This window comes from Lissotriton vulgaris, unplaced genomic scaffold, assembly GCF_964263255.1.
Source record: "Lissotriton vulgaris unplaced genomic scaffold, aLisVul1.2 SCAFFOLD_563, whole genome shotgun sequence".
Taxonomy (NCBI): domain Eukaryota; kingdom Metazoa; phylum Chordata; class Amphibia; order Caudata; family Salamandridae; genus Lissotriton; species Lissotriton vulgaris.
Window position 1 is genome coordinate 934,458 of NW_028253855.1, and position 14,363 is coordinate 948,820.

The following is a 14,363-nucleotide window of genomic DNA, read 5'->3' on the forward strand; positions in this document are numbered from 1 at the left end:
TTAGGGACACTGCTTCAAAATGTGTCTCTTATCATGTGGGACGAATGTACAATGACACACCGCTCACATATAGAGGCAGTTGACAGAACTCTTAAAGACATTAGAAATTCTTCCAACATCATGGGAGGTGTGACTTTTGTGTTTGCTGGTGACTTTCACCAGACTCTTCCTGTGGTGCCTAGAGGAAAGCGTGCTGATATACTAAAAGCATGCTTAAAAGCATCACACTTACACAACTCTGTACAATCTATTACCTAGCGCACTAACATGAGAATACATTTAGGAGGTGGAGATACACTATTTGCAGATCACCTACTACAAGTGGGTAATGGAGAAATACCTGACACTAATGGCATTATCAACATGCACTTAGTGGAGAAGTTGGGGATGCTAAAAAGAATATCAATAGCGAATTAGGATTTAATGGTCCTATGACCCTATACCAACATGTTTCAACCCTATTCTATGGCCCAGGAGGGTTCGGGGCTTTCATCAGGGTGATTTAGAATCACTTCCCTGGTATGTGCGTGTTACGCGGTGTCTAGTTCATACACAACAGATGCATGTAACTGACTGCATCTAGGGGCAAAGTGTATACTTTCTTTTTTTGTGTCCAACCTGTAATCAAAAAGTCCATATTAACACTGGTATTTATGGTATTTTTCATCAGTATGAAATTGCCTGTACATTATAATGAATCCCATTGTGAGATCTTTATATTATAACGTTGAGGTTAAATAAACCCCTCGGTTATCAGCAATAGAGTGCCTGGACATGAGCCTTTCTCACCAGGACACCTGTAGCAATACATATGCGTTGTATACTCACTATTTAAAAGGATTTCGGCTAAAAGAATTGTTCCAAAACATAGAAAAGACATAGGAAAACATAGGTCCTCCATCCTTAAGAGATCTCTCCATAATCAGAAAGATATCAAAGAGCTTCAGAAACTAATTGGCAGCATGGCACAAGACACACTTAATACTCGACTAACGATGGAAAAAATAATGGAAATGACAACAAGCACTCACTCCACGGTAACGCATATCCAAAATCTGGTACACGCCTCACAAAGAAAGAGCAACAAGACGGCTATGCCACTATCAAATAGACACAACCAACCAGCTAGGACCAGCTCCTGGTTGAAGGAGGAGACCCTTGCCTTGCTTCGCTCATATGAACCATCGAACCGAAAGGGAGAAGAGAGAATCAAAACAGTACCGATTGACCCCAATAGAACATCTAAACAGAATGAAAGAAAATCCAACCACAATAACTTACAACAAGTTCAGCTAACTGCCGGAGCGAAAAATCTGAACCCCAGTAATCCAGGGAAACCTATGATATGCCTTCTACTCAACTGTTGCTCTGCAACCAAACACGCATCAGACATAGCAGACCTCATCATCAACAAGGAAATCGATTTGGCAATACTTACAGAAACGTGGGTTTCAGAGTCTTCATCTCCAACTATGGATCTTTTAGTAGCTCCACAGTATAACATTGTAAGACTAGACAGACTAAAGAAGATAGTGGAGGCTTAGCCTGCATTCACTGATCAGATATTGAGGTCAACCAAATACAATCCGACCCACTAGAATCATGTGAATACCTAGGTCTTAATATAAGATCTGCAGCCAATCAGAGATGTAACCTGCATGCGCTGTACCACCCACCAGGAGAGAACGCCAAGTTCATCGACCAGTTAATGGAGATCATAACGGCCAACTCTAACACCAACGCCAATAACATTTACCTAGGCGATTTCAACTTACACTGGGACGACTGCAATGACAAATCAATCAACACGCTCAAAGATTTCCTAACGGAACTAAATCTCACACAAGCATGCACGCAACCGACACACTTGAAAGGAGCAACGTTAGACTGGATAATATCAAGAAACAAAGACACATCAATCCTCTCAATAGACCCATGTAACTGGTCAGACCATCATGCAATAACATTTTTGATACCCACGTTGAAAAAGAGCGAGACCTCGCAACCCATCAAGATCAAAAAATGGATTAGAGACACAAAAGAGGAGAATATTGAACTACTAGTAGAATGCTGTGAGAGAGACCTAAAGCTTCTTAGCAACCTGCAGAATGTAAACGATCTGACAGATCACTACACAACATCAGTCTCGAAAATCTTCAACAACACCATGCCACTAAAGCTGAAAAGAGTCACTGAGAAGATGAAAAATCCATGGTTTAATGGGTCACTGAACGAAGAAAGGCGTAAACTGAGAATGGCTGAAATAAAATGGAGACAACACCCGTCATCCCCCGAACTGAAATCCCTCAGAAAAATCAGAAACCAATATAACAAAAAGATAATCAACTCTAAAAAGGAATTCATAAGATCAGAACTTGATAAGGCCAAAAACAGACCAAGGAAATTTTTCGAAATCTTAAAGGAACAATCAAATAAACTAGCAAAATCTGCCCAAATGAACACGAAAACACCTCTAAGCTGTGAAGAATTTGCGTCATTTTTCACGGAGAAGGCCAATTCGCTTGAGAAAGAGCTCAAAAACGCGGCGGATAACCTATCCACCCAACCAGTATCCACGATCGACTCCAGCCTGGAAACAGATTGTAATAAGGCCAAAAACAAAGCACAGTGGAGCACCTTCAAATTATATGACCAGAAAACCATCACCAAAACGCTCTGATATCAAACCTAACAACCACTATAACAACCCTTTACCCGCGAAATGCCTAAAAGAAATCAGCCATATTGTGGTTCCTATCTGGACCAAAATAGTAAATGCATCGCTATCTCAAGGGATCCTCCCAGACTGCCTAAAAACAGGACAAGTCGTCCCCATAATCAAAAAACCCACAGCGGATGCTACAGACCCGAGTAATTTTCGCCCAGTGACCAACATCCCTTTACTTGCCAAACTAATTGAGAAATGCGTGCAAGGCCAACTGAGTCAACACATCACCAACTTCTCCCTACTAGACGATTACCAATCAGGATTCAGAGCAGGACATAGCACGGAAACAGTGATCCTCCATACTGTTGACGACGCACTACAAGCCCTAGATCAAAATCGAGCATGCCTACTGATTCTCCTGGACCTATCTTCTGCGTTTGACACAGTAAACCACGAAGCATTACTGACCAGGCTGCAGGATAGGATGGGTATATCTGGCATTGTGTTGAAATGGTTTGAATCATTCCTGCAAAACAGATCACAGAGATTCCTGGTTAACCAATCACTCTCACCATCATGCCCTAACTCAATTGGAGTCCCTCAAGGATCACGGTATCCCCTGATCTGTTTAATTTGTATGTCGAACCTCTTACAGAAATTCTCCGTAATTCACAGATTTCGTATCACATGTACGCAGATGACACGCAAATATACCTAAAGATCGCGTCCCTGGAAGACATCAAACTAATGAATGAGACGTTAAAAATGACACTGCAATGGCTAACAAAAAACCATCTGAAGCTAAATGCTCACAAAACTGAGTTCCTATTAATTGCACCACCAAGGAACCAAACGGAAATGAAGGAATGGACCAAGCTAGTGACAGCGCTAAATTGCACCCCTACCCTAGTCTACTCAGCGAAATAGCTAGGAATCACATTAGATGAGAACCTCGACATGCAAGCCCACATTAAATCCATGGCTAAACGTGCCCGTTTCCACTTGAACTATATAAGAAAACTGAAACCATTCATCTCAGAGACGGATCTGAAACTGGCAAACCAATCCTTAGTTATCTCAAGAATTGAATATGGGTGCACCACCTTAGCCGGCCTACCAAAAACGTCCACAGCACCACTAAAAGCATGCCTTAACGCAGCGGCAAGACTTATCTCTGGATCGAGGAAATTCGACTATATCTCTCCGCACCTGAAAGCATTAAACTGGCTACCATATGAAGCCAGAATTCAACTAAAAATGGCGTGTACCACCCACAAAGCGCTCCACTACAACACACCTAGATACCTAGCAGGGAAAATTAAACTATCAGGAGGAAACAGACCAGCCAGGAGTGCCAAGGAACTGCTGTTGCGGCCAGCCATCTTCCGGAAGAAAAAGACTTATGACCGAGCATTCTCGGGAGCAGCCCCCAGAATCTGGAATTCACTCCCTCCAAACATTAGAAAGATTCAAAATACAGTATCATTTAAGAGGGAAGTGAAAAGCTTCCTGATGAGTAAATACCTCACATAGTGATGACGGCTGGTCATAGATAGGATCTATTGGTGCCCTAAGACAGAGCGCCGATGTCGCTAGTAAGGAAAGTCGCTAACTTTGAACCAAGATAAACCCTGAACTATGATGCGGTGCAGGAGTCTCTCCTGAGACCTAGTTGTATCCTTACTACTACCTCATGTTTTACTTGATTTATTTCTACGTCCTCACCTCCTGAATGTCTTATATTTATCTACCTCATAATTGTTGGCTGTTTAATCCGTTTTCCAGATATGCTAATCTTTAATCTAGCTCATATCGTAAATGCTCATATTATGTAAACATAGTTATATACTCACCTCCAAAAGCCATATAATTACCTACCTCATATCTGTTGCTTTAAATTGTAATTACTTATGTTAATCTTTAACCGACCTCTTAATGTCAAGCGCTCTGATGCCCACGGGTCTTGTCCGCGCTATACAAAACACTATAATAAATAAATAAATAAATACATAATAAATACATTTCAGCCAGAGTCAATAGTGTATTGCTCGTACATCATATCATCTTAAGCACAACAGCCACAACAGTGAATGTCTTTTCCAAACACAAACACCCGCTTCCAGTTAGAGCTGAAGCCGCCCTCATCGGTCACAACACGCCTCATGAGTGAGGTATGTTTAATGATGGTTTAAAATCCACCTACATCAATCACGCCCTGGTAACACACAGACTAATACATGCTGCACTCACTCATTGGGGTTGAACGTGTCGCCTCTCGGGAGAGGGTGGAGACGGGGGTCGCCCTGTAGTCACACTCTTTCTTTTCAATGGAGATTAAAGATGGGAGACAAACCAAGAGTGAGGCTCAGAAAATGGATATATTGCACGTGACCAACAAAACCATTCCCGTGCCACTCCACATACACACAGAGACTCACTTCATCGAGGGTCCGACCCTGCGGTCCCTCCTGTTTGGGTCCGCTGCTCCCGGCTTGTTCTTAACCAGGTGCTGGTGAACGAGTGTGTTTATTTTTTTAGAGAAAACTGCTTAAGATGATATGATGTACGAGCAATACACTATTGACTCTCGCTGAATTGGGCTGAGGATTAAAAGGAGGCTTTTAAAGACCCCAGAGATGGACTGAAAGGAAGACACAGGGGTCTTGAAGCATTTGCTCCCTATAATGAGCGCTTAGTAACCTGGGCAGAGGTTTGAGGATTGAAACGGGGCTTCTAGAGACCCCAGAGGATGGACAGGAGGGAAGACAAGGAAGACTGGACAGAGATTAACAGGTCTAGGAGCAGATCCGAGGATTACAATGAGGTTTATGAGAACTGGATGAGACTTCTTCGGATCACGAAGAGCCAACTGGACAAAGTACTTGTCTTTAACCAAATTATAATGATATTTTGAAGCACAAAACAGATGTTTTAGGGATTGTCATCATGAATAGGAAATTCTGACCCAGTTGTTGGAACATCTTGAATTGTGTCAAATACAAGGACAATCTCAGCCATGTCAGAATTTGAGATTTGCAGCCACAAGAGTAGGATGAATATTGCGAACAAGGCCCAGGGTTGTAAAACAAGAACAGCAGCAGGTCACTGGAAGAGCTGGACACCGGGCCTGTGGAGCCCGAGGCACAGACTGGGGATGAGCTCAGGAGACACAGGTCAGAGAAGAGGTAGAGCTGGAAAGTTTCCGGGGCTATTCAGGCAGAGTCAGCTGGAAACAACTTTCAAAAACAACTTGCCGAGCAGCTTTTGAGTGTTCTGAGGTTCTTGCTTGCCAGACTAGTTTGTGCCTGGCTGTGCTCTCATTTGTTACTTTGATTCCTTCGTTTTAGTTTGTTCGCTTTTATACCTGTTGTTCACATTTTATCTTTTCTGTACAGTAAAGGGTTTAATGGTTCTGTCCCTGTCGCCCTTGGGCTCAAGATCACCTACTGTGTGGATAAACAGGTAAGGCCTAAAACTGGGGCATTTATACATTGAAGTGGGAAGGGTGCTGATCTGGAGTTAATCATATGGTCGGGTATGTTTCACCGTACTCGGTCTGCAGTGTGATTACTTTCCTAGCTACAAGTCTGTGCCTTAACTATTCATCAGAATTCAGTACTTGTGACACTCACCCTCTGGGACCCACTGAGTCGCGTGTGGATCCCTCCACTCTATCCGCTCTTTCCCCTTTGAGAATATCCTTGGAAACTGTTTTCCAAAGGCCTTTTTGAGCGATATGTGACAAGAAGTTTGAGATTGGCATCGAGGACCAGCTGTGCACAATCCCTAAACCTGACAGAAAACTTGAGGGGTTTTCCAGGAATGCAATGAAGTTGGCTGTGGGCTCATGGCACTTTTTATAAGACTTGTGGTAGGTTAACAAAATTTAAAGAAGTTCAATTATTTCAGCACTCAAACGAGTTTCCAGAGGATACGAGTGAGAATTTTCAGGACTCACTGATGTTTTCAGGGGACTCAGCAGAATTCTGAGATCTCAATAAAGTTTTATGAGGATCTGAAGATTTCTTAAATCAATATGAAGGGTTTGAAAGAACGTGTGGATATATTGTGGATTCTGAGACCAGCGAGAATAATGCAGGTACAGTTTAGATCTTTCAAAGTACTGGACCTAACTTTCTGAGGACCATAGGTGAATAGTATTTATTTTACAAAATTAGTTTTTTGACATATTTCTTTTGCAGGATTGGGATTTGTGAGCTCAGCAGTGGACTTTGCACACTGCAGCAGCAAGGCATGCTTCTTACACACAGAGAGGAGGATAATACATCAGCCTTACCTGCTCAGGGTGCTCTTGACATCCTGCAAAACAGAGAAAGAAATGCAATGAGATCAGTTTCCACAGAAGATGTTAACATTTAGTATTACTTTAGGAGTGAAATGTGTTTGGAAATTTAAGCTTCATTGACTCTTCTATCTCTTGTTTGAAGAGATTGGGAGCTGCCCCCACAGCCGCGTACAAAGTCTGATATTCTGTCGACACAGGTGGTGATATCCAGAATGGAAATCCCATGACACAACACAATCTGTAATCTTCTGAAAGGAGTCACATGACACAACAGAGGCTATGATAGGCTGTGTACTTTAAAAAGGATCTCCACCCCTGAACACACCAAGAGTTCACCTTTTCACCACTGGTCGTTGACCTCTAGTTTTGTAAGTCACTGTTAAAATGGAATAAGGAGATGCAACCTTTAGAGCCTGCCTTTTAATATATGGCCAACTGAGTCTGAACAGTTAGGGTAAGGGGCTGTGGGTAGGCTGCAGAAAACATGTATAAAGACTGTGTGTGCACTATGAGTGTTGCATGTGTGGATTAGGGTGAGCGTGGAACGTGTCTCTTGTGCGTTAACCTAAGGGGATAGAATTTTGTATCTGTTGTGTGTCAATGCAACCCCAATACGGAAGACGGAAAGATGGGAAAAGTCTGCCAAACAAGGAGGTAGGTTATGGGTATATTAAAGTCCTTTGAAGCTAACCAGGCTCCTCTGGAAGGAAGGAGGGAGACAGGTGCCACTTAGATGTGCCGGGACAGACCCGGACCACTTCCTGCTTCATTCGTCTCCAGAATGGTTGCTGTGGACAGTTTTGTGTAGCAGCTGAGTTGGAAGGCGTCTCCCTATTTTGTGCCTTTGTCTCCGATTCCATCAATGCACAACCACTTCTACTCCCAGTTACTGCCACGTCTGAGCGAACACAAACTTTGGCCTGACCATTCTGGGTAAATAAATACATTATCAGGAACTGCCTGAAACCAGCTCCTGAGATGGATCTATGGAGCCCTCATCTATTCATTGGTTGTTATAATTCACAGGAAAGGGCTGTTCCTTTCTGGTGATAAATGTTTAACTATTGTGATTGCAGTATCCTAAAAACCAATGAATTCCCAGGAAAGGGCTGTTCCTTTCTGGTCACAGATTATTAACTATTGTGATTGCAGTATCCTAAAAACCAATGAATTCCCAGGAAAGGGCTGTTCCTTTCTGGTCCAATAATGTTTCTCGACCATAATATTGGGAGGAGTGGCCATAGATCTTTAACTACTGTGATTGGACTATCCTAACAACCAATGAATTCACAGGAAAGGGTTTTTCCTTTCTGGTCCAAATGTGTTTTTGGACCATTAAAGTGGTTGATGCAGGGTGATCGGTTATGTTAACCAAGGTGGATGGTGAATGGTGTAAAATTATTATTCGTATTATTCAGCCCGAGCTTACAGGTCAGTGGCGAAAAGAGTGAATTATATTTTGCTTGCATTGTGGCTTGGGCGCTTTTACCCAATTTATTGGCTAGCAGTTGGTTCTGTTTGTAGTCTTTGGATATTATGCACTTGGGATTGCTCTTTTTTGATACGTATAGGTCAAGATTAGTGATTTTGGAGAGGATTAACTCATATATAGGGGAGGTCCTTTACTTGTTTGAAGTGTGTAACTTTATGGTGTTATAGCATGTTATGATTTCCTAAGGGACTCTATGATGGATATCAAGCTGAGATTTAGAATAATTAAACTTTTTTTGGGAGGGTTAAAATGTTTTCCTGATTTTTATTTTACAGAACCCAATGGGGTGTGGATATGAAGCTGTGATATTTATATATGGTCACCGGGTATTTCCCTACAACAATGTAGGAGCAGTGCAAGTGTTCCAAGTGAGAAGTTGAACATTTTATGCTCTTATCAAAAAAATAGAAAGATATCAAATATCAGGTTAAATATTAATAGAATTTGTAGATACTGGGGGGTCATTAGTATGGCGGGCGGATCGCCACCGCCCGTATGGCGGTGGCGATCCGCCCGCCATAAACCACCGCCCGCTTTAAATTTCCCCCCGCCACATTACCATGGCGGCGGACGGTCTTTTCGTCCGTCAGTCTCCCGCCCGTCGAAGTGTCAATCGTGCGGAAAAGCTGCTAACATGGTGGCGGTGTCTGGGAGACACCGCCATCCATATTAGTATGTCTGCGGGGAAATGCAGGCGGTTCACGCAATTGGGGGCCCGTAGCGGGCCCCCAGGGATTCTGGGGGGTGCACATGGGGGGTACCTCTGGTACCGCCCTGCAGTTCCATGCACAACATGGCAGGCACCGCGCGGTGCCTGCCACGTTGTGCATGGAAGTGCACGACATGCCTTCTTGGCATTGCGGCGGGCGGTGCTGAGAGCACCACCCGACGCAATTCCAAGAATGCAGGATGCGCCCGCCAGTGTGGCGGGCGCATCCTAATGGCGGGCGCATCCTAATGTCACAGACGGGACCCCCGCAGCAATGTCCCATTTCACAAAATGTCTTTTTCCAATAGGAATTTTTTTTAATTAAATGTAAAAATCTTTTTTTGATGTTAATATGAATCCTGTACATCTTAATATGTTTTTGTAAATCTAGGTATTTCGGAGATAATTGATCGATTTTACACTTAGACTTCGCTGTGACATTGCTGTAACGAAATACATTAAGTAAGGTTATTGGATTAGATATCCATGTTGAGGACGTGGTAAATTATTAATGAACTATTCACTAGAAAGGTGTTGCATATAACACTCTGATTTGGTGGGATAAATGATGGAAATGTATTTTGTCAATAAAATGGGGGATTGGTGATTGTATGTCTTTGCAATGGTGAACTATGTGTTAGTATGTTATAGGAAAACAATGTGCATGTAATAAGTGATACAAAGTATTGTTTTAAAATATGGTTTGTATGTAAACGTTGTTCCGTCTGAGCCTGTGTGTGTAAGTTGTAACACTGTTTATGCATTGTAATGGATTAATCATTTATTTTGTATGATGTGTTTTTAGATATGATTGTACATGTACATATGTACATTTTCTTTGAGCCCTGATGAAGTCCTTTCAGGGGAAGAAACGCATTGGCTGGGTGTTTCTTCGATGTATTGAAGAATAATAAAGAGCATTGTTTTGAGACTTCATACCACTGCTCCCATGTCGCTTTGATATTGGAGAAGAGTGCATTGATATTGACACCATTGAACCAGGTGTACTTCGTGAAAGGAGGAGAGAAGAAAACACAGAGACCATACTCTCCGATACAATTGTTGGACTCTTGAGGCACTCCCTTTCGTGTGTTTTTTTCAGTTTTATTGCCCTTTATATTGGGATGGGTAACTGGCATGCATGCAACATCGCAGGCAGAATTGACCTGTATACTGGGATGGGTTAGTGACATGCATTTGACACCATAGGCTGAACTCTGCTTTATATTGGGATGGGTTACTGGCATGCATGCAACACCGTGGGCTGGACGGACCTTTATATGGGGATAGGTTACTGGCATGCATGCAACACCGTAGTCTGAACTCACCTGTATATTAGGATAGATTACTGCCATGCAAAAACCATGCAGGAAGAACTAACCTGCATATTGGGATGTGTTAGCGGCATACACGCAACCAACATTGTAAGCAAGATTCGCGGTGGGAATTGTGAAGGGGCCCAATCTCCCATCGATATCTTTGCTTTTTATGGCTGTTATTCTTGTGGTCCTGGACCCAGGGACCGTCTTGTATCTTAAATTCCCATTCAGAATTAAAGACATAAAGGATGCTGTGAGGTCGCTTTGAGATGCTCCGGATACTGTTCCTAATGGTCTTCAGTGAGAGCAATACAAGGAACTCTCAGGGTTTTTCATCCAGTCTTTCTAAAGATTCCTCGAGAGGTCACATTAACAGGCTACGGACCACCATTCTAACAGGAGCAAGAGTTTCCCTCTCTTTGAGACCGAAAAGTCTCCCATTTTCTCTTGTAAGCATTGAAAAGGAACTGTAATCCACATTTTCATCTACATGGGTGGTGGCCTTGAGCCCCAAATTTGGTCACCCTGGAAAACATGGATTCATTATCAGACAAGGGTCTACAGTGAGCACTAGCTTGGCCACACCCCTTCTCAAGGGAGCTCCAGTTATAAACAAACATTATCTATAATTTTCATAGACGCAGAAATGGCTTTTAGGTTAACTTTATTGGTCAATTACATTTCTGTACCAACATTGACGGCCATGATCAGAATAAACAAATTCACCTTAGACTGTTCCTGAATTGGGCCTGGAACCAGAGAAAGATGATCCCTAGGGCCATATTTATGAATGGATTGAGCTGCTTTTGCACCACAATACAACCCTTCAGTGTGATTTATCAAGCCACGCAAGACCAGCTTCCGTGGCCCGGAGCGGCTTGATGGATCCACAGCAATGCAATGCAGCACACATCGCTGCACTGTTACTCTGCCCCAAGGAGGCCAGTGCGGAAACTTGTCGGCGCCCGTCCGTCGCCAGGAGCCAGAACCCCTGCACCCCTTCCATCAGAACTGAGGTACCCCCAAGAATCACTTACTCTTCTGAAGCCTTACAAAAATTGAGAACTTGTATTTCTAACCAAATCGATCAGGCAGAAAACTCTTCCAAAGTGCTATTTAAAGTGCTTAACGCTTTCATAACCCCTAGACTTTGCTCTCAAGAACAAAATGGCTATTAATTAATATTTTTTTAAAAATCATTACCTTTTTCTAAATGACGAATTACATAGCTCACTGTTCATCCTAACATGAGGTTAAAATATGTAGCGTCCATTAGGAAAAAAGTAAACGCTGTAGAAGAGAAAGAAATGTTTTCACACTTCTGAGTAAGTTGGTTTCTTTCAAATTCTCACAGATTTTGCTTCTCACTATGCTGCACATTTTTATCCTGTTTTTTTTACATTCTGCTCCCCTGTCTCCATGTTAATTACTGTCACTGGGATTGGTTGGTGTGCTGCACCGCGCATTATAGAAAAAATGCATAAATATAAAACAACTCATCTGCATATTGAGATGGGTTACTGACATGTATGTGACACTGTAAGAAGTTAATGTAAAGTCAACTGTTTGTATATTGTATTCAGCTCTCAGCATAAAAGGGACAGTATAGAAATGTCTGTGTGTATGCTGTGTGCCTGTCGGAGTGCATGGGGTCATTGTGCATTGCCTCCAACAGGAGATCATGTGTGTTCCGCCGACACATGTAACACTGCACATAAAAAATAGATAATTCACTTCCTTCTTTTGATGTATTTACCAAACAGTATCTCACCTTCAGGAGTTCCCACGCCGGCGCCTCACACTTCTTTTCTATCTCCATTATCAGGGCATTGAGAGAGGTGATTTGATTGGACAGTTTGGTGATATTTGCATTTTCTGCCATGGTAATTTTCTTCTCCATCTCCTCCAGTTTTTCATGCAGTGCTTGCTTATTTTCTTTCAGGAGCTGCTGTAGTTTTTCAAATTCAGATTCAATTTTCTGCTTCTCAATTCTTAACGTGTCCTGTCAGGAGCAAAGAAAAGATGATCAGATATAAAAAAGCTTCCAACAAGCCGTCCTTAGAGTGGGAGTTCAGCGGAAGGTGGAGAGGATGATAGTTTTTTCAGATCACTAGCGTGCTTTTCCTAATTTCTGACCTGCAGCCTCTTGCTACCTTACTACTCGAAGTCATTGATCCTACAACCATTGAACCGCCATTTGATGCTGTTCTTTTTACCGCATAGTGTGCCCCCCTTAGTATCCTGCCATATACCTGTTTATTGTATTACTCTCCTGGACTCATTTGTCTTGTAATTATGCGATTATCCCGTTTTTTTTAATTCTCACGTAATGTCGATATTGCATTTATGTCCTTCCTCCCATCCATTGTAAAGCGCGCTGATATCCTTCGGGATCTTGTTTGCGCTATATAAAACGTTTTAAATTCAATAACTTCACTTCTAGTGTCTTCCGTCCTTCTCACACTCCTGCCCTCCCCTTCCCTCCGACATCTCACGAACTGTAGGGAGATCAGAATATGTGAAGCTGCAGAGACACTCGATCCATGGAGGGAGTGCAAGGAAGAGAACCCACCGCATGCAGAGACGCTGGATCCATGGAGCGAGTGCAAGGAAGATAACCCACCGCAGGCAGAGACGTTCGATCCATGGAGCGAGTGCAAGGAAGAGAACCCACTGCAGGCAGAGACGCTCGATCCAAGGAGCGAGTGCAAGGAAGAGAACCCACCGCAGGCAGAGACGCTCGATCCAAGGAGCGAGTGCAAGGAAGAGAACCCACCGCAGGCAGAGACGCTCGATCCATGGAGCGAGTGCAAGGAAGAGAACCCACCGCAGGCAGAGACATTGAAAGACCCGGAGATAGGCTGAGCGGAGAGACTGGCTGAAGTCAAGCGTGAGTCACACGAGAGAATGTAAAAGAAGGGGGGCCTGGAAGTTTCAGCACTTGGGGTGGAAGGCACGAGATGTGGGGTGTGCGGGCTGCCCCTGTGCTGCGAGGACATTGGCTATGTCCGCCCAGGAGACGCTCAGGGTGTATCCTACTATCGATCCATTGAGAGTGATGTGGAATTACTAAAGTAGTAATTTCATACTTAAAATGATACCAGGATTATGGGTTTTGTGCTATAAAAACGAGAAATCAAGAATTACCAGATAAATCAGTGTTACAGCTCCAGTTTCGTCAGGTAATTCACAACAAATTCCTATAGAGGATGGGCGAGGAGGTGGGTGTGGCATCTTGTCCTATCTGAGGATAGGAGGCTGTGAGTTGTCAGATAAGGTATGTCACACCCTAGCGTAGAATAACAGGGTGTGAGCCATCAGGTGAAGTATATCACACCCCGGCCTGGAATAGGAGGGTTTCAGCTGACGAGAGAGGTTTGTCTCTCAAGCGTCACCATTAAGAGCTGGACTGAAGAATACTGTGGAGTCAGGTATGTCTCTGCTCCTGCTGGGGCCCTGGGCTCCTGTATGTGTCACTAGTATACAGGTAAAGGGTTGTGCTTCTGTATGTGTTGCTAGTATACAGGTGGAGTGCTGTGCTCCTGTGCAGTGTCGCTAGTATACAGGTAGAGGGTTGTGCTTCTGTATGTGTCACTAGTATACAGGTGGAGTGCTGTGCTCCTGTGCAGTGTCACTAGTGTACAGGTAGAGGGTTGTGCTTCTGTATGTGTTGCTAGTATACAGGTGGAGTGCTGTGCTCCTGTGCAGTGTCGCTAGTATACAGGTAGAGGGGCATGCTCCCGTGTGTGTCGCTAGTATACAGGTGGAGGGCTGTGCTCCTGTGCAGTGTCACTAGTATACAGGTAGAGGGTTGTGCTTCTGTATGTGTTGCTAGTATACAGGTGGAGTGCTGTGCTCCTGTGCAGTGT

General features: G+C 43.4%; 1 protein-coding gene across 1 annotated transcript in view; it reads right to left on the reverse strand.

Annotated features, from left to right (window-relative positions):
• The window catches only part of LOC147660725 (E3 ubiquitin-protein ligase TRIM39-like), a 128,427-nt gene that overhangs the window by 82,319 nt on the left and 31,745 nt on the right, over positions 1-14,363 (reverse strand). Inside the window, exons 3-4 of the mRNA XM_086951510.1 lie at positions 12,266-12,496; positions 6,966-6,988 (exon numbers count right to left, since the gene is read on the reverse strand). Coding sequence (XP_086807636.1) covers positions 6,966-6,988; positions 12,266-12,496 — 254 coding nt within the window. The remainder of the gene's footprint in view (positions 1-6,965; positions 6,989-12,265; positions 12,497-14,363) is intronic.